Below are 20,248 nucleotides of genomic sequence, written 5' to 3' on the forward strand. Positions count from 1 at the left end.
GATAACTCTTAACCCATTCCGAAAACTCAGGTTGTTAGACTTTCCATAAAAGTCCTTATATTGCAAAATGTCAAAATGTAAACAGAAGCGATAATACTTCTATCCTTTGATGATCTTTAAACTTATGGATGACCCAACTGCAAAAGATTGATACGATGGAATTGCTTACTGGAATAGCTTGAGCCATGAACTTTCAGACTTTATCAAACCACAAAAGAAAAACATCTGTATTAAGCATATAATACATTGTAAATCATATGGCTTTTTCAATATCACACACTGTATCAACCATCAATCAATATAATCCCTCGAGCTCTTTGGATTACTGTAAACCAACTAATTTTAATTTTTTTGTGAGCGATTTATTTTCAAGACTTTCTTGAGTACAAAAATAACGCGAATATAAATCGTCGTGAATATGTAAAATTTGGATCTTTCCTTATTTAACTACATAAAACAAATTTGAAAATCACGAAATTAAATTGCTGCAAATTGGGCTATTAAGGGCCAAATGTGAAATAAAATGTCCGCGAAAATAAGTTGGTTTACAGTATATTGGTATTTTGGGTTGATACAGTTGTGAAATTGAAAAAGCCATATATAATTCTATGTAATTTTACTTTTCAAGCTTACCCCACCTGAGAGAATGAGAGATGATCTTCCTATTCCAAGTCAAATAAAACAGGTATTTCATGGAAAGAGACGAAGAAGAGTTTCTTTCACTGAAGAGGAGACTCAAAATTTATTGAATGGAGTTAATAATTTTGGGAAGAGTTGGGCATTGATTCTTCAAAATTTTGAATTTCATGAATCTAGAACACAGGTTGACCTAAAAGACAAATACAGAGGAATTGAGGTAAACTTTCAATTGGTTTTCATATCTCCTCCCAAGGTTTATCTTTGTCCAACAGTTAACTGGCAACCCTCTGAGATTTGAGAGTCACAACATACATTACTAAAAATTGAATATCATTCAAGGTATGAAAGGAAACAATCACCCTGAATGTTTCAAGTAATAGTAGATGTTATACTCCACTTTACTGAATTGTATATTGTGATTTTTATGTCCATTTGCTTGCCCATTCATTTGTTTGTTATTCCTGCAAACTTAGTATCCCCGTCTATGAGGGGCTTATTTATGGTAGTCAAGGACGTTAAACCTACCTAGTGACCCACCTTTACATTGAAGTAGCAACTACTAAACTAGATAGTAGAGGGGCATTATGTTTTTCGGTCAGTGCATCCGTTCGTTTTTCCAGTCGTCCGTCTGTCCCGCTTCAGGTTCAAGTTTTTGGTCAAGGTAGTTTTTGATGAAGTTGAAGTCCAGTCAACTTGAAACTTAGTACACATGATCCCTATGATATGATCTTTCTAATTTTAATGCCAAATTAGAGTTTTTACCCCAATTTCACGGTCCACTGAACATAGAAAATGATAGTGTGAGTGGGGCATCCGTGTATTATGGACACATTCTTGTTTTATATCTTATATCATTGAGCAATCCTTCTTTTATTTTGAGATCTGAATGATTAAATTTTTCTTGATTTCCCACAGCCAAACATGGACTATTTTCCTACATTTAACAAAATTTGTGAATTCAAAATCTCCTACAATTTATTTAGGAATGCAACAAACTCACATGGTTGCAGTTGAATTTGTTAAAATATATATGCAAATATTAATATTTTATAGAGGTAGTGTATGAGGGTCTGGGGTTTTAGAATAGAGAAAAATAGGCCAAAAAAAAATCAAGAATCAGGGCTCACACTACTTCAGAATCATAGTGAGAAGTGACTTCTCTTTTTGAAACTGAGAGGGAGAAGTGGTGAGATTTGAAAGAGAAGTGCTCGTTCGCTCGCGGCGCTACAATGTTTGGTTTTTACTATAATACAAAGAGCCATACGTGTCTTATTTTTTTTATATTGTTCAATTTGTACCTGGGTATACAGTTAAAGTAACAGTTCAAATTCAAAGTTGTTGAATTTTATCATATCTAGTTGCACAATCATATTAGTCCTCTTGTCAGAAAAAAACAATTAAATATCTGGCAATAATAAAAAAGATTTTTTTAATATCAAAAAGGAAAAGAAGTTGTTATATCAATTAAAATTCAATTAAAAACTACTCTGTTATCATGTTTATGAAATTAAGTATTTCTCATTAAAAAGATATTTAAATTTAACAGTTTTATTTAACACAGTTAAGCTTGGACCATACCTGCCAACCCTCCCGTTTTGAGCGGGAGACTTCCCGCTCAGTAGCGAAATTCCGGAAATCTCCCGCTTGCCAGTCCGCTCCCGCACGGGAGTACAGAATCTCCCGCTTTTGGATATTATAACCTTGAATGACCAGTCAACATTAATTACCCTTTTGTGTCACTGATGAGGGTAGCTGTCAGTGGCGGATCCAAGGGGGGTGTGGGGGAGGTTCCGAGGGTTGGAACCCCCCATTTTGTTTTACGATCAATGCATTTGAATGGGGACATATAGTTGGACCCACCCCCTCCTTTATCCTGGGTTAGGAACCCCCCCTCCCCCCCCCCCCCCCCCCCCCTTTATAAATGGCTGGATCCGCCCCTGGCTGTTACCTGTAAATCACAGACCATGTGAAATTAAATGGCTTCACTTGACAGCTGGGGTGTCAAACATAATACTAATTCACGATCATTAACGACTTTTACCTCAAGCTTTGTGTATTTGAAAACACTTCCAAGAAATTTCGGGTTACTTCCCCTGTTTAATCATATTTTAAGTTACCCTCTTTAAAATAATGTGAATTGATAAAAGAATATAAATTAAATACAAATTGAACAAAGAATCATAATAAGGATGGTAATTTAGTGATTTTAAATGCCTTAGGACTAAAAAATAATTATATTTTGAAAATCTTTTAAGAGATCTATACTTCTATTCAATGTTTTAATTGAAATTTATAAGGAATGTATTGAACTAATGCTATTTGAATCATTACTCACAGTCACGTCTCAGTCATTACAACTGAACGGACGTGCTGGGTCAGCTATCCTTTACCCGCTATCTTCGATGAGGGTTTACTGTTAGATGGATCAACGACTTACTACTTTCGATGACAGAAACCAATCCAACGCTGTACAGACTACGTTAGGCTATAATCAGCGTAGGGCTAATTCCCGCGTCAACATACACTCCAAAACCCATTATGGATGGGGGAGTGGTATGCCGAGTGACGTCCGAGGGCTGTATCCTAGGTGTTAGATGATGGACCACCATTTCACTGTCTCACGACTTTGGTCCGGATAATGCTTCCTGTCATCGTTATTACTATGTGCGAGACTCATTGACCAGTACTCCATCATCGTGGTTAGCTGGCTGCCAAGCTGACCAACCTGGCCCTGAAAGCAGCCGTTGTGAAGTAAACAACAAAATAGTCAACAAACAAAAACAAAACAACTCATCAAATCCAAGATGGCGGCCTACCAAAATGGCGAATTCCAACTGTTCCTGTCAGACTGCAAAAATATTTAAACGCTCACCAATACGCCTTCGGGCACCGAGCCGACCGTGCGAGGGCTGAACAGCCAGTCAAGGTCGTTAAACACTTCCAGTAGTAGCTATTTGAATGTGAATGTGCGTACATACAATGCACCTTTAGGTTCAAAGTGATATATCACTTGAAACAGAGACATATCATTGTGATTTTCTGGCCTGATGGGACACTCATGTCAAAAATGATGAAAGAAGACAACCAACACAGGATATGAAATAATGTTTAACTATTAACTCTTATATGTGTTTTGTAGATGAATAAATAAACAGGTCATATATTTCACTTGAAAATGTCGTTCGTGCAAAATCTCCCCCTCAGCTGTCATATATAGCTGAGGGGGAGATCTCCCTCTTTGAAGGTTTCAGAGGTTGGCAGGTATGGCTTGGACATAATATAATTATATTAGTGTAATAGTCCCAGAGTTGAGCAACTTTAATTTATAAATTGAAACAATGCATATACATGGAAATATATACATTAATCAAGAAGATCTAACCAAAAGAATGTTAATGCTTGTGGAATGCGTAATTTTTCCTTTTGGGATGAATTTTCTTCTGTCAGCTGTGCCATTCATGCGTCCGTAGTCATTATCGCAAGAGTCCGGATTTCGGTCATAGCTGGTCCGTTTCTGATGAAATCCCGACTCCGATCCGTAGTTGAACAATAATTTGCCCAAAAATTTAAATGGCGGACGAAGAAAAATTTACAAAAATAAACGATGTTTGACACGTATTTGGAAGGGAATGTGGCGTTTTTAATGCAATATAAGGATAACCAATTTACTTCAGGCAAATTTCATCACTTTCTAATGAAGTAACAAGCTTATTTTGCCGAAAGTTAAAATGATTTGATGTACGCTCTGAGCAAGGACGTATATTTAACAAGTACTTGAAGTGATAAAAACATTATCTTTATGAAAATAACATGCAACCAACTTAAAAATCAATGCTTTAACCTTAATCATTTATGTCTTTGAATTTCTTTACTTTCAAATGAAAAATTGCTGTTTCATCGACTTGGTAAATGTTGAATATTGCCGATGACGAAAGCGACTGAAAGCGAGTATCGTGAACTACAGGGCGACTAGATATTGCTTTTGACGGTCGGGCAAAGCGAAGTGACGGACAGGAAAGCGACTTTGTCACCCCAGTCGCCTGCTAGCGTGAGCCCTGAGAATAGAGAGAAATGGCCTAAAAAATTAAAGAATACAGAAATGAAGGACCCCCATACAGACCCACTTGTATGAATATTTAGAATGAGAGGAAAACAAATTTGTATATGTTTATCAAAAACAAACATTAATTTGATAAGTTCTTTTATATATTTCTTTACAGAAAAAATCTGGTAAAATAAGATCTATCCAAATAACAGGGAGACGGAAACCCTTTTCAAGGTGTGAAGATCATAGATTATTACGTGGTGTGAAGCAGCATGGATATAACTGGAAAACTATTTTAGGATCGTTAACTTTTTCCAAAGAGAGAACTAGTGAAGATTTGAGAAACAGATGGAGAGCACTTCACAGAAAACACATGAAATCGTAAAGATGTCTTCAGCCTTATGCATTTTATGTTCGCCAATGTAAACTGTTGTATAGAGAATTTTGTCCTTGTGAGAATATGGTTGTATTTTTATAAGGATGGTGTTTTAAACACCTCCGTTTTTGCTTTGGGGTTTCATGCATTGTCTTTTTGTAAAGACTTTAAAATAACTTCAAAAAAAATTTAAACTTTCATAAAAAATGTTGGATTAGTTAAGAAAAACATACTAAACCATAGTTCAGCCACAAAGCAGAAACTATTTTCAGACTAGAACAGAAACAAAAAAATATTGTAATAAATTTTAATCTATCATTCAAGTCAGGGGTCCTGACATTTCTTCACACGATTTTGGTGATTTTTTAGGACTAGAAAGCCGTGATCTTTTATTTCAAACTGTCAAGTTCATACCGGAAGTCGCAACATAAAACAAACCTGTATCAACGGTTTTGCTGTATGAACTGCATTTAATTTCGTACCTAGAATTTCCAGTGCATTGATCAACAAAATGTGAGATTATAAAAAAAAATGCCATTTTTATCTACATTTAGCAACCATTAGAAATGTGTATGATAAAAAAATGATAGTACTGAAATTGTGACTGCTGTACAAACACAGGCAGGATGAACTGTTGCAAAAGAAACTTCAAAATTGAAATTTTTTTAATTTGGTAAAAATTAAACTAGGTTAGTATGTTCATTTAAAAAAAAATTTTTTAATCAGTTAACAAGATTGTGTACTTTGCATCTGTGATTGGTTGATCAGTGTCACCTACATTATTTATGAATCCATTCTTAGAGGTTATGTTAAACCATATTGTGATATTGTTATGCTATTATAGATTATCTTTATTCTTCAAGATTAAACTTTTGAATTTGAATTTTAAAGTGAGTTATGTGCTGTCTCACGTCTGTTTTTCCAGCTAAGAATGTTTTGATTCGTCAAATCAATATGACTGTTTAAGTGAGCTTTTCTCATCACTTGGCGTCCATCGTCGTCGTCGTTAACTTTTACAAAAATCTTCTCCTCTGAAACTACTGGGCTAAATTTAACCAAACTTGGCCACAATCATCATTCGGGTATCTAAATTAAAAAATTTGTATGATGACCCCGCCTGCCAACCAAGATGGCGGACATTGCTAAAATATCGAGCATATGGGTAAAATGCAAGTTTTGTCTATTATTTTGAAAACCGTTATAAATAGAGCAAATCTGACTGAAGGAAAAATGTTCAGAATGTTGAGCTCTACCAATTGTTCATATATATCAAAACTGTCAGATGACTTCTTATAGGAGTTATTGCCCTTAAACATACCTGCCAACTTTCAAGATTTAGGCGTGTACTACACAATTTTAACCCTTTGTCACGATTGCACGATCATGATCGTGAAAAAACCACTAAAACACGATTTTGTGAAAATTTACATGAAAAATATGATTGTTCCCGAATTTGAACTGTTCCCAAAGGAAGACAATCGTGATCAGCCAATCAAATTCTGTGTCTCATGATCAAATTAATAAGCCAATCAAAAAATTTCTCTTAAGATTATTCTAACATGCTAGATTTTGAACTTGTGTTCTATTCCTCTGTGAAGAATAAAAAAATTGTGAACATGGAAGGTTAATTTTCATCTGCAAGGAGGTTCTTAAACAGCTTAAGAATAAAAGCATGGCTGATTGACAAAATTTAATGATGCATTACTACCATAAAGATAATAAATAGTAGTTTATTCACTAATTTATTGACATTACACTTCCTGTAACATATCTCATTTTTGTATTCAATTAAATTACCAAATGGGGCAAATCATTTAAAGTACAATGTACTATACATTTTGTACTTCATTTTTCACAAGGACCAAACAAAAAGGTTTGGAACAAACCCCCAAATGAGGGGTATATCCCTTAAATGAGGGACTGTCCCCAAGACATTAAGACAAGGAGTCATTTTACTGTTGTAAAAAAGAAAAATTTAGATTTTTTAACTTAAAAGTGGGAAAATTCATTATATTTGGAACAACTTTAAAGTCTTTTCTACATGAGGGGTCCAATTATTTTTAATAATAAAGTAAATAAAAATCCAGGAACATTTCAAAATTCTTGGATATGTTTTGACCATACATGTATAATACCAGATAGATGTATAATTCTTTAGGAAAAGTTTCTTCAAATAATATAGATATGTGCTCATTTGTACTTAAAATTGGTTTTTAATGTCATTACATTGAGGGGTTACCCCTAATTTGGGGTGTTGTTCCAAACCTGATAAAAGTCCTTCTTTGTGCATAATTTTAAATTTTAAATGTCAACAATCATTTAATATCCTAACACAAGAAAATAAATCCTGGTCTTCTAACTACAGATTCATCTTTTCTACTGATATATTGATAATAACTAGAATCATGCTAATAAACTTAAGAAAATGGCTTGTAAGCTCGTCGTACAAATATGACACTTTTTCTAGACCACTAAACAGCACGCGCAAAATATGTTTCACGGAATTGTTGTCGCGCACTAAAACCCCCATGGGGAACTTTCAAAAGTTGGCAGGTATGCTTAAATGACAAATTTTACCATTTTTTTTTTAATTTTTGCCTATTATCTTGAAAATTATAATAGTTAGAGAGAAACTTTAAACTGCAAAAATTATCAGCAAGACAAGTTCTACAAAAAAGGTCAATGGTCGATATTGTCAGTCGACTCCTTATTAAAGTTATTGCCCTTTGATGACGATTTTTACCAATTTTTGCGTTTTGTCTTATATCTTAAAAAATGTAATTAATAGATAGAAACTTAAATAAGCATAAATGATCAGCAAGACAAGCTCTACAATTAAGACAACATGGTGGAAATCGTCCAACGACTCCTTATTGGAGTTACATGTATTGCCTTTTAATGGCAATTTTTACCATTTTTTTGCGTTTTGCCTTACATGATAAAAATTATAGATAGACACTTTAAATCACAAAAATGATCAGCAAGGCAAGACCTACTAACAAGTCAATTTTTGCCGATATAGTTAGTTGACTGTCACTCTTTATAGGAATGATTGCCCTTAAATGAGAATTTTTGTTTACCCTCTTTTGTATTTTGAGCAAAAACTAAAGAAGATAGACAAAAACTAAACATACTAAATGATCAGCATTACAAGATCAACAAAACAGAGATTTTTGTCATGAGTTCTATTCTCGTCTACAATGTTGGAGAGTGTCCTTTGTTGAATATGCACATAGACCAAGGTGAGCAACACAGCCTCAAAAGAGCCTCTAGTTTTTGGTGGAGGAAGCCGGAGCGCTGCTAGACATTACTTGTAAAGCAGTATTGAATACAAAAAATTCTGAATTTTTTAACCTGGGTAGGCATAATATTTATCAATACTTTACTCCTTTAATACCAACAGTTGATGTTAAAGGGGCAATAGCTGTCAAATTCATGTTCACTGATTTAACTCAAATTCACATATTTGATTTATAACAAAATTATAAAAAGTCTAAAATAAACAATTTACGATGCATGGACTCGATTATATGTATCAGAATTTCGTGTGTATTTTAGTTTTAGACACCATTTAATCAGTATTGTCATGAATTTAGAATGATAAGAAAATCAAGTTAAAATAAATTCATTTAACTTTTGATTTTCTCAAATAAATGTATTATCTAATTAGCCATTGAGGTGACCTCCGAAGTCTGCTGACAGTCATATAACCCAATATAAATAGATAGCGAACACAGGCAATTGGATTTTTCTAGGTTTGTTTTATTTCATATTATAGGTTGAAAAAAATATGTTAATCATCACTTTTTTACCTGTATAAGAATGAGTTTTTGTGGATCAACCGAATGGTTTATCCTTGTTTCACTTTCAATGTGGACATTCTTTTCCTTTTAATAGGTGAACAGGCCTAGTTTATGCGTAACCGGGTAAACCCATCTCTATCAAAGGGGTTAAATTGTAGGTCACATGAATACGGATTCAATGAGGTTGAGTTATTCACTTGCAAGTGAAAAATTCATCAGCGATGTTTTTAGCTTACTTCAACAAAATTGAACCAAACTGGCTACTAAAATCGAATTATTATTTCACTATTTCACTTTCATTAATGATTGAACAAAACAAAAATCATATTTAAATTTTTTTTTTATTATATCTCGTAGCTAATGCCCCTTTAAGTAAAAATAATGTCAAATTGTAATGCCTACCTGTGTTAAAATGAGCATAGGCATTAATAGATGTGGGTATATGTCAACTAGATTGCAACCAAATGACAAAAATAACCAAAAAATATCTTTTTGGCAACTAGATTTTTGAGATCTCACTTCTGTATCTTGATCAGTAGATTAAAAATTATACATTAAAGAACATACAATAAAAACCAGTACAGAAAAAAACGTTTTAAAATAATGGTTTATTAGATTAGATAAGTTTAGATGTTTTATAATGTGGGTATAATATATTTTGGGAAATAGCCTTGGCTCATATTTAATTTGGCAAAAAAAACTTTTGAGTAAAATGATCATTTTAGGCCAATTTTTTTCAATTTCCGTATGGAAATGACAAAGTTACATCACGAGTGCCATTTCTGCATTAAATTACTTAGATTATATCATGTCACTATATAGCCTTTTATACTGACAAGAGATTAAGCTATCAATCAATCAATCCAGATTATTAAAATTTACCTAATTTTGAGGGGGAAAAACTAAGGGGATTTCCTTATTTTTCCCATATCAGGGAGCAGATGATGGCTAGCTTCATTGGCATCAGTTTCTCTATGTAGAATGGTGACTAATAAATCATCAGAAATCCTGAATAATATTAAAAATTAGACATTGTTGAAAAGATTTAAAGTTGACATTTGGTAATATTGAGAGTCACATAAGTTTACTCTCAACCAAATTTGGGAAAAGATTCTCATTGGCAAAAATCTTTTTTATAAAATCCTTTTCACCAAATGTGACCTACCGATTTAGACTTATTACCGGGTTTGTACTAACATGAGCAACACGACGGGTGCCACGTGTGGAGCGAGATCTGCTTACCCTGCCGGAGCATCTGGGATCACCCCCAGTTTTTGGGGGTTCATGTTGCTCAGTCTTTGGTTTTCTATGTTGTGTTTTCTGTACTATTGTTTGTCTATTGGTCTTTTTCTTTTTTAGCCATGGCGTTGTCAGTTTGTTTTCAACTTGTGAGTTTGAATGTCCCTTTGGTATCTTTCGCCTCTCTTTTTTAAGCCCTATATAAATTCCATTACCCTAAACTTTAATGTAAAAAATTACCAACATTTCACATACATCTACAGACTACAGTCTTCATCAACTCTCAACTTATGAAACCATAGTTCTTTTGTAGCTTCGTAGCAGAGTTGGACAAACTCAGCTGATAATATAAGAGGGTCTTTAGAGAATAGAGAATAGTGGGGCAATACTACAGAAAAATGGACAGAAATAAAAGAATAGAGAAAAATAGGCAAACAAATAAAAGAGAGACAAATAGTTGACAAAAATAAAAGAATAGTGAACAATGGGGGGGGGGGGGGGGGGGGGGGGCACCTATTAATTTTGAGGTCACTTTGCTGAAGTACAGTCCAGTAGCTCTTTATTTTATACACACAGAAGAAGAAGTATACTTAACAACAAAATTGTTTTCATTTACCTGTGTATAATATGACGCAGGTTTCTTCAAAAGTGATGATTTTCTATAAATTGTTTGAAATTTCACAGTGATATCATACTTTAACTTTGTTTAAACCTGTTTAAGTACTTTTGACTTTAATTATTTATCCCTTGTAATTTTTTATTAACTGTGTATTTGCATTCAGGTGTCACAGGTCAAATTTATTCGTTCATTGTGTGTTAATTTACGTTTTTTGATTGAGTTAAGCCTTCCAATTGATATTTTATAGTGTGTTTTTCTATGTTGTGATGTTATACTATTGTTTCAGAAAAGGGAGAAGGTTTGGGTACCATTAAAACGTTTAATCCCGCTGCAAATATTTGCACCTGTCCTAAGTCAGGAATCTGATTACAGTAGTTGTCGTCTGTTTATGTAGTTCATACGTGTCTCTCGTTTCTCGTTTTTATATAGATTAGACCGTAAGTTTTTCCATTTGAATGGTTTTACACTAGTAATTTTTTTTGGAGCCCTTTATAGCTTGCTGTTCGGTGTGAGCCAATGCTCCGTGTTGAAGGCCGTACCTTGACCTATAATGGTTAACTTTTATAAATTGTAACTTGGATGGAGAGTTGTCTCATTGGCACTGAGTCATACCACATCTTCCTATATCTAATTACTTAGTTTTAAGTTGCTATCTGGATGATATATTTGAACCATAAGTTCGGTTGATACCAAACATAACTCGGTAATTGCCCATGGGATAAAGAAGATGCAACTTACTGCTTTTAAAGTCACTAGGTCAAAGGTCAAGGTTACACCAGTTATAAGTAAGCTGAAATTGGGATTACAATCTGCCGGTGACTGTAAACTATTTGTATAAAGCCTTGTATATCAGAAGGTAGAAGACACTGTACACTCTACACGCACTTGTTTATGGAAAGATGTTTCCACTCAGTCTTTGCACTTTTACCAGGGAAGTAAGAGGACATTTGCGAAAGATTCTTTACACTACTGAAGACTGCTTGCACCTAATGTCAGATTCACCTGAACCAAACAACTTTTTTTATTGATTACGAAGCTGCTGTCCAGAATTCTGCCAGATCATCCTTTTCAGGAATCACTATTAAAGGTTGTTTTGTTGCTATACCCAGTGTATTTGGCGTAAAGTGCAGTCAACAGGACTAGTCACCAACTATAAAGGAGAACCTGACAGTGATCAACTGATACACAGGGCAGCAGTTCTTCCATTTTGTACCACATGCAGAAATAGACTTGACTTCTGGTTCCATGCACTTGGAAAATTCTGACACAACAGCAAATACCACTCCGTTTACGGACTATGTCTCAACATACTGGGTTAAAAGCAACAGGAAGCTATGGAACCATTACCAAACCAAAAGAACAAGGACGACAAACCACTTCGAAGGATGGCACAGCAGCTTGAGGAAGATGAACCAAGTACCACACCCAAATATATACAAGCTACTGAACTACTTAAAAAGGAACAGGCAGCAAACGAGAGTGACCATAATCCAGTACCAAGACGGGGGAGTACGACCAACAAATAGAAGAAAATACACACAACTCAATCAACGCCTACAAAAACTCAAAGATCGTCTTCAGAATGGTGTGTGCTTTATAGTATTGGCTCTTCATGTCATATGTGTGCCTTGATGAATTAAACTGTTTATTATTAGTGCTTTATTGTAACTCTTTTAGTACACATTTATGTAGAATTGAGTTGTGCTTGATATGTGCTTGCTATATGCTATTTTATGACTATATATTATATTCTATGTTTCATGATACTTCAATTGTACCTATTATGTGCAAATAAAATATGTAAATATTATAATTTGTTCTTGTTTATTTCATATTTTATAAGATACATTGATTATTTACCTTAATTACCTGCTACACACTGTAAAAACAAACTAAATACTATCAAAACAATTCCCGATTGTCCCACATTTAAACTTTCCCAATTGTCCCACAAGCATATTCCCGATTGTCCCACAAAATTTCATTACTTTTTACCTGTAATTTCAAAAAGTGGGACAGTCGGGACGACACCCCATTAATACTACCAGAAGTCCATTACTAGACGAAGTGTGCAACCCGCTATATAGTAAGGCGATCACGTTGTCCCCGTACTTCCAACTGTGCTTGAAACGGGATTTGAGCGAGATTGCTATTAGTAGTAACAAAAATCAATGGCCAAAATTTTTGAAATGCATTCTGGGTAGAGATAATTTATGCAAAACACCCTATAACTTAATTAGCACACTGTTGAAAATAATGTTTGACCATCGACGTGTTAATGAATAGCAGATCCTAGTATATTATATCAGTGTCATGAGTCATTATATATTTAATATTAAATGATAAATATGTTTGTATAATTTATCAATTTAAAAACTACAATTATAACCGTAGAAAAATTGTCAGACGGAATAAAAAAGCTCACTTCTTAATACAATTAACGTTTGGTTTTAGAGTTAATTGTGAAAAGAAATGCCAGTAAAAAGTTGGCAAGGAAAAATTAGGTCGGAGAAATGTATACGCTTTTCGTTAATTAAATAGGTTAATTCGTAAAAGGCGTGCTATATATATAACTTATCAATGATCCATTGGTACATGTCAGGGGTTAAACTTAACTGTACTTTTCATGAATTAAATATGTCAATCAAATAGTGGCGCTTTCTATGACAAAATGTCTCTAATTTTCAAAAAAATGAACTCATGGATCGGACTTTTTAGTAGGATTTGATTTAATGATAGATGTACATGTAAATGAATTGTTGCCATGATACTTTCATCATGGTTTAAAGACCAGAGAGCGATTTATGCGTTATTGATGTGCCCCCCTCCCTGGGCGAAATTTCTTGAGGGGATAGATGCAAAATATTGTTAGATGTAAACCATGCTGCCTTCATTCAAAACCAATAGGACGTGTAGCTTTAGAAGAGGCAAACGAAGGAAACTTTTTTAAAGTTATTGTGAAAATGATCGATTAAACGATGGGCTGTTGATTGCTTAAGATCCAGAGATAAATATTTTAAGCATGCTCAATTCACGGAGATATACCTTAAAAAGCGGAGGAAATGAAATGACTAAAAATCCAGTGACAATTTTCTGGAATATTCATTTTGACACGATAAAAACAAGTATCCAAATACTTAGGCACTTGTCTGAAATTTTCGCCTTCCCTAACATACCTTAATAAGATAAGGTATATAGGGGAAAAAACCATTTCAGAGACAAGTGCCTGTGAGTATCCACCAATTTATCAATATCGCCTCTTTTATAGACCACGTTATTCCTTTTTGTAGCTTTCCTCGGGCTTTCATTTGTTTCAAGTATAGGAAACCATTTTTAATTTAGGATTAGGTTTACAACTTTTGCTAGTTTATGGGAAGCCCTCCTCCCCTTATGGTCATTGATTTCATTGTTTACTAGGCCAAAGAGGCGGAGCTAGACAGTGAAATAACAAACTAGAGATGGAAGTTAGAGCACTGGTCTTAGCTCCTCCCATTCTTTGCTTTTCATATGACAAGCGACCCACGACGGGACTGGAGAGTGCAATAACTAAAACATCATTCAGCTAACGCACTCCTCTAAAAATAACAGAATTTAACTCGCTCGAAGATCTTAGGAAAAATTACCATTCATGTTACAATGTTAAGTTTATGTGATGCTTGTAGTAAAACATTATCTTTAGGAGTATCAACATAAAATCAATCATGGTTAATAAAGCAGACATTTCAGCGTGTGCACTCTTGTTATTATCTCTATTGGTATTTTTCGTCTGCATTTTTATGAATTATTTAAAAGATTAAAGAATAAAGTAATGAAGGACCCCCATCCAGACCCTCTTACCTTACCGTAATTTTGAACGTTCTACATATATGTACCTTTGATCTAGCAACGAAAATAACTCTAATCAGATTTTTAAACTCTGGATTTCATTTTACCATTTATTTTTATCATTACAATCTGGGACTAATACATATTAGTCTAATTTACAATACATTTTTTATTTACACATAATACAGTTATTTTATTTTCGATTAACATAATCTACTAAAAAATTCCGTAACTCGGACAGTTTATAATAGTTAATAAATTGTTCACTACATACTGGCTTTTATAGCTTCGTAAGAAACAAGTAAATATTTGAAAGTTAAAACGATATCCTTGATAATGACGTAATCACATGAATATCTGTATCTTCTGTCGATAATCGGTAATTGGATAGACATAATATCACGTGATTGATATTTCTCTATGACAGCGTCTGATTTGTCGATGGCCATATGAACCTGACAGAGAACATCGTACAGTTTGTTTTCAATGTCAATTATATCAGCTGAAAAAGCGCCGTGGTCGTAAATTTTTTCATTGTTTTTAATCTGCTCAAGGAAAATTGCTGCTGTTGATAACTGTGTGTACGATTCCAAGAGTGTAACGGTTACCTGTAAAAGAATATGAATTTAGATAAGTGCAGTTAACACGACAAAGAGACTAACAATTAATACTATTATCTAACTGAAATAAGAAGTCACAGCTTCAATTGCAAATGAACATAATGAAACAAAACTTACATTTTCAATAGCCAATGAAACGATCTTTTCTGACACATCTTCAACTCGGAAACCATCCAAATGCACCTGATCTAACCGACTTCTAATGGCTTTAATGATGATTCTCTCATTTGCCTAACAAGGAAGAAGAAAAACACACAAAAAAACATGTTAATGTTGGTTGTTTACAATCAATAGTATTCACACACACGTGATTGCATTTTTCAGAATTCAGATGAACTATAAAAAGAGGTGACAATATACATGGCAACTAACTGAAAATATACTCTACAAAGGCAATATTTTAAAGTAACAATTTTTCAATTGCTGTCCTTATTTTAAGGGTAACTAAACGCTTTCAACTATGAGTTGCTGCTCACACCCCACAGCGAGACCGTGGTTTTAGGGGAGGGAGGGAGCTTGGTTTATTTTTAAACACTTTGCTTGAATCTTTGTCTTGAAGTGTACTATTTAAAATTATTCATACTATTCCTAAAGATATTTCAAGCGCACTCATAAGCAAGCAATAACAGTCTGGCTAATATCATGTTTTGAGACATTTTGTAACATCTAATGTGTTGACTTTCTGTGCGTTTGTTAATGAGGGTCTGGATGGGGTTCACAAAATTAAGAATTATGGACTAAGTGTACAGAAAAGTGAAAAAAAATGAAGAATAGAGAAAAATAGGCAAAATATAAAGAAAAAATTTTAATAGCGTGCTTGAGTATAAAGAAAAGAGAATGACGGGAAGAATAAATAAGATTTAGAGAAAAATAACATAAATAATAAAAGAATAAAGAAATGATGACCACCTAATACAGACCCTTGTAAATGCTTTTTTTTTGTGTATTACAGTTAAATAGGAGGTTTCAAATAAACACTGATCTTATAAAACCGTCATGAACTAAAATAGGAAGAATAAACAATAGTTATAATATGAGAAGGAAATCCTCAATAACATTAAGAAAATGACTTAAAAAAATCAATAACCTACTGAATCCAAAATCTTAAGCTCTTTTTACCAAATTTGAACTTTGAGTTGCCCTGTTATGCTGTAAAGCAATACAATTTCCAGCGCATTAGTATAATATATTTATTTAAAAGTGTCATAGAAATAATGACAACGTCTTTTTTCACGTCTGACTCTTATTAAAGAAATTAACAAATAATACTACATACATATCTATTTCGCAGAAAACTGAGAAAATAACAAATAATACTACATACGTATTTATTTCTCAGATTGCTTGCTATGTCGTCTGCTTCGCGAAGTCTGATGATCAGATCAGATATTATTTCAGACTGTGGAGGCAGAGGCGGACGTAACGTAGAAGATCCACAAGGATGTTTCCATCTTTCATTTCCTGCTGGGAAACAATCGATGTTAATCATCGAGGAAACAATAGCTGAAATATGAAGATTTATTATATACTTAGTATCATATACAAGTTAATTTTATGTGCAATACAATCAATGGCAATAGTTTTGTGTCAGTCATCCGTGATGATATTGATGGAAGACATTTAAATATTCCTAGAGAGCAGAGATTATGCCTTAAATGTAACATATTAGAAAAGGAAAAACATTTTTCATTAGATTATGAATTAACTAGGGAACTTAGAAACAGCTTTTTTGATAATTTGGAAATAAACTTTTCTGTTAAAGATGTGTCTGATGAAGAAAAAGTGATTTTTATACTCAATCCAACAACACCATCACAAGTAAATAAATTGGGGTCCTACATTAAAGTCATTAGAACTGATGACAGGGGACTCTGGACTATTTACTGTTATTAAATGATTGTGTATATATATATGTGTGAGTGATTTCAGTTATATTCTATACTAAGTACTTATTTTGTATTTGTCACAAACTTAAAGTTTATAACAATGTATAAGGCAATAAACGTTTGAATTTTAATTTGAATTTGATATACTGTAAACCAACTAATTTTCGCGAGCGATTTATTTTCACGACTTTTGCGAGCAGAAAAATAACGCGAATATAAATCGTCGCGAATATGTAAAACTTGGATTTTTCCTTATTTATCTACATCAAGTAAATTTGAGAATCGCAAAATTAAATCGCCGCGAAATGGGCTAGAAAGGGCTAAACACGAAATAAAGTATCCGCAAAAATAAGTTGATTTACAATAAGTCACGGTTATAGCGGCATTATCAACCCCCTACAGAAAAAAACCCACCTGTTTTGAGTATATAAGAAGGTATATGATATGACTTTTTTCAATATCACACACCGTATTAACCCTCAACCAATAGTATATATACTTCGAACAGACGGCTCTGGGGACTATATTGATGTTTCGGCTTTATACGGGTGTGATATTGAAAATGCCATATAATGTTCTCTATAGAAACAATAGAGATAAAATATATGAACACAGTTGATAGTGATAAAACTATGAAAGCCTAAGTTGCTATGTTTTTCGACGTTCGTATGAAAATATTTAAAACGTAATATGACAAGTTTTGATTTCCGAGAAATTCCGAAGTCATGTTATAGGTCTTGGTCTTTACTCTAGCCTACAAGTTGTCAATTATGTCATCGCTGTTTTAAGCCTTTAAGCATCAAAAACAGTTCTTTGTGGTTTTTTTTTCCCCTCTAAATTATATAATGACACTAAAATTCATGTTGCATCTTTCGTCAGGAAAAGTTGAGGGTCTAAATCCCCTTATTTCTGTTTTCTTTGTCTTTTAGGACATTTTTCTGTATTCTTAGTACCCTTAATATTTATTATCTTTCTTTTATATTTTAGCAACCCATTTTTCTCTAATCTTTAGTTGTTTTTTTTTATTACTCTTTTCTATTCAATAAACCCCATCCATACTCTTCTTTAGGTTCGTTTATTTCCTAAACTAGTCTCGATCTTAAAGCTGGGTTTCTCCAGAACACGCGTCATGTCATTGTGCACGGGGATCGGTTTTATATGCTTTTTCAATAATAAATAAATACATACCAAAAACCCCTAAAATTCTAAACTGAAGGTGCATTATTGTTTTTTCTTTTTATTATTGTTTTATAACTTTAAAGTAATTAAAAAAAAATTATAACGAACTCGTAATATATAATCATACCAGAAAACTTTCATTGATGAAGAAAATAAAAAAGGGACTTAAATTAAGAAATTACTAAGATATAACTGACTAGGAACTTACTGTAACAAATCATATCTGGTTGTAGCCGTAAACAACAATACATTTTGACGGAAGATCATTTTGACGTCATTATCATCAAATGAAATCTTAAGACATTAAAAGAAGAAATTTATAATCGGACATCCTTTCGGAAATATACTTTACTTTGTCATTGCGGTCAATATCCTATTTGATAATAGTATTTATTAGTTATATGAGTCCTGTTTCCCACTTATGTAATAGCTATATGCGATTGAATCACTATAGGATAATAGTATTACGTTAGTCAGAGTAACCAGTGGCGGACTCAAGGGGGGGGGGGGGGGGGGGGGGGGTTAAGGGAGGCGTTGGCGAGTGCGTAGAAGGCGTACAGAAAAAAATATCTTTTTTTTACTTAAAATCGTCCAAATTTATTTTTGTCACGCTACGCTCAGTGCTATTTTTACCATTTTTGACAATCATGTCATTTCCTTTGTCCCTGGATCCGCCCATGGTAATCGTCTTTGAGGTTTCAAGGAATCTTGCTCGCCTCGAGTGCTGGAGGTTATTGTTTCAATTCTCGTCCTGGTGAATGATAAAACTTGAAAATTGGTATTTGCTGCTATCCTACTACACACGCGGCATTTATGAGTAAGGTTAAATACTGGTCGGCTCGAAATCAGAATAATGTATCCGGGTAGGGTAAAATGTCTTTCTGCGGATTGCTACTCTGTAAAGTAGCAGTGTGTCGGTATCGTACAAAGCAAGGTTCATATCCATATCACATTATTGCGAAAGAAATGAAACTTTTTCACAGAATCACCTTCTCTTGGTCAAGTTATTTAAACATTTGTCAATTCTTTTGTCCCATTGAATAAATACAATTATAGCTATTGTTTTCTGTGTAGTTTATTCGCTGTGACCATTTAATTTATTCTAAGAGAAATCCATCACTCATTGATTAATTAACCGGAAGAAAAAAATATCATCTAAGTAGATGAAAATACACGTATCATCTCACAAAACTGCATGTGGTGTTGTTTTTATTCAATATCAATAATATCAATAATATGTTTTAAATCTGTTCAATATAAACACTGATAGCTTTTTTCTATCAAAATGATCAGATGACTTCTTATAGGCGTTTTTTCACCTAAGGCTAAATGACGATTTTTAAACAGCTGGTTTCTTTTTTTTTTTTTGCAATTATCTTAAAACTATCATACATAAATAGAAACTGTTAATCACAAAATGATAAGCATATCAAGATCTAACTAAACGATTGGCGGAAGTGTGATTGAAAATAGAGAAAAATGGACTCAAAAATAAAAAAATACAGAAATGAAGGACCCTCATTCAGACCCTCTTGGTGAATCTTTAGAACGAAAGGTATTTTTAAACGTTCATTAAAAAAACAAACATTAATTGAATTAGGTCTTTTGTTCATGTTTTTACAGAAAAAATCTGGTAAAAGAGAGCTGTCCAAAGGCCAGGAAGAGGAAAACCATTTTCAATATGTGAAGATAGTAGATTATTACGTGGTGTGAAGCAAAATGGATATAATTGGAAAACAATTTTAGAATCGTTAATTTTTTCTAATGAGAGAACAAGTGAAGATTTGAGAAACAGATGGACAACACTTCACAGAAAACATATGAAATTGTAAAGATGTTGTCACCGTTATACATTTTATGTTCGTCAATGTAAACTGTTGAATAGAGAATTTTGTCCTCATGAGAATACGATTGTATTATATAAGGAGGGCGTTACATACTAGACCAGCCACAAAGCCGGAATCTTTTATTTTAAACTGTCAAGTTGAAGAACATACCGGAAGTCACAACATCAGAC

At 33.5% G+C, this 20,248-nt stretch overlaps 1 protein-coding gene across 1 annotated transcript in view; it reads left to right on the forward strand.

Moving 5' to 3' along the window:
- The window catches only part of LOC127718146 (uncharacterized), a 99,835-nt gene extending 93,885 nt beyond the window's left edge, over nt 1-5,950 (forward strand). The window contains exons 12-13 of the mRNA XM_052224099.1: nt 629-856; nt 4,860-5,950. Of these exons, the coding sequence (XP_052080059.1) occupies nt 629-856; nt 4,860-5,069 (438 nt within the window). The 3' untranslated portion in view covers nt 5,070-5,950. The remainder of the gene's footprint in view (nt 1-628; nt 857-4,859) is intronic.
- The last annotated feature ends 14,298 nt before the right edge of the window (nt 5,951-20,248 follow it).

The sequence above is a fragment of the Mytilus californianus genome, unplaced genomic scaffold (assembly GCF_021869535.1).
Source record: "Mytilus californianus isolate M0D057914Y unplaced genomic scaffold, xbMytCali1.0.p SCAF_10, whole genome shotgun sequence".
Lineage (NCBI taxonomy): Eukaryota > Metazoa > Mollusca > Bivalvia > Mytilida > Mytilidae > Mytilus > Mytilus californianus.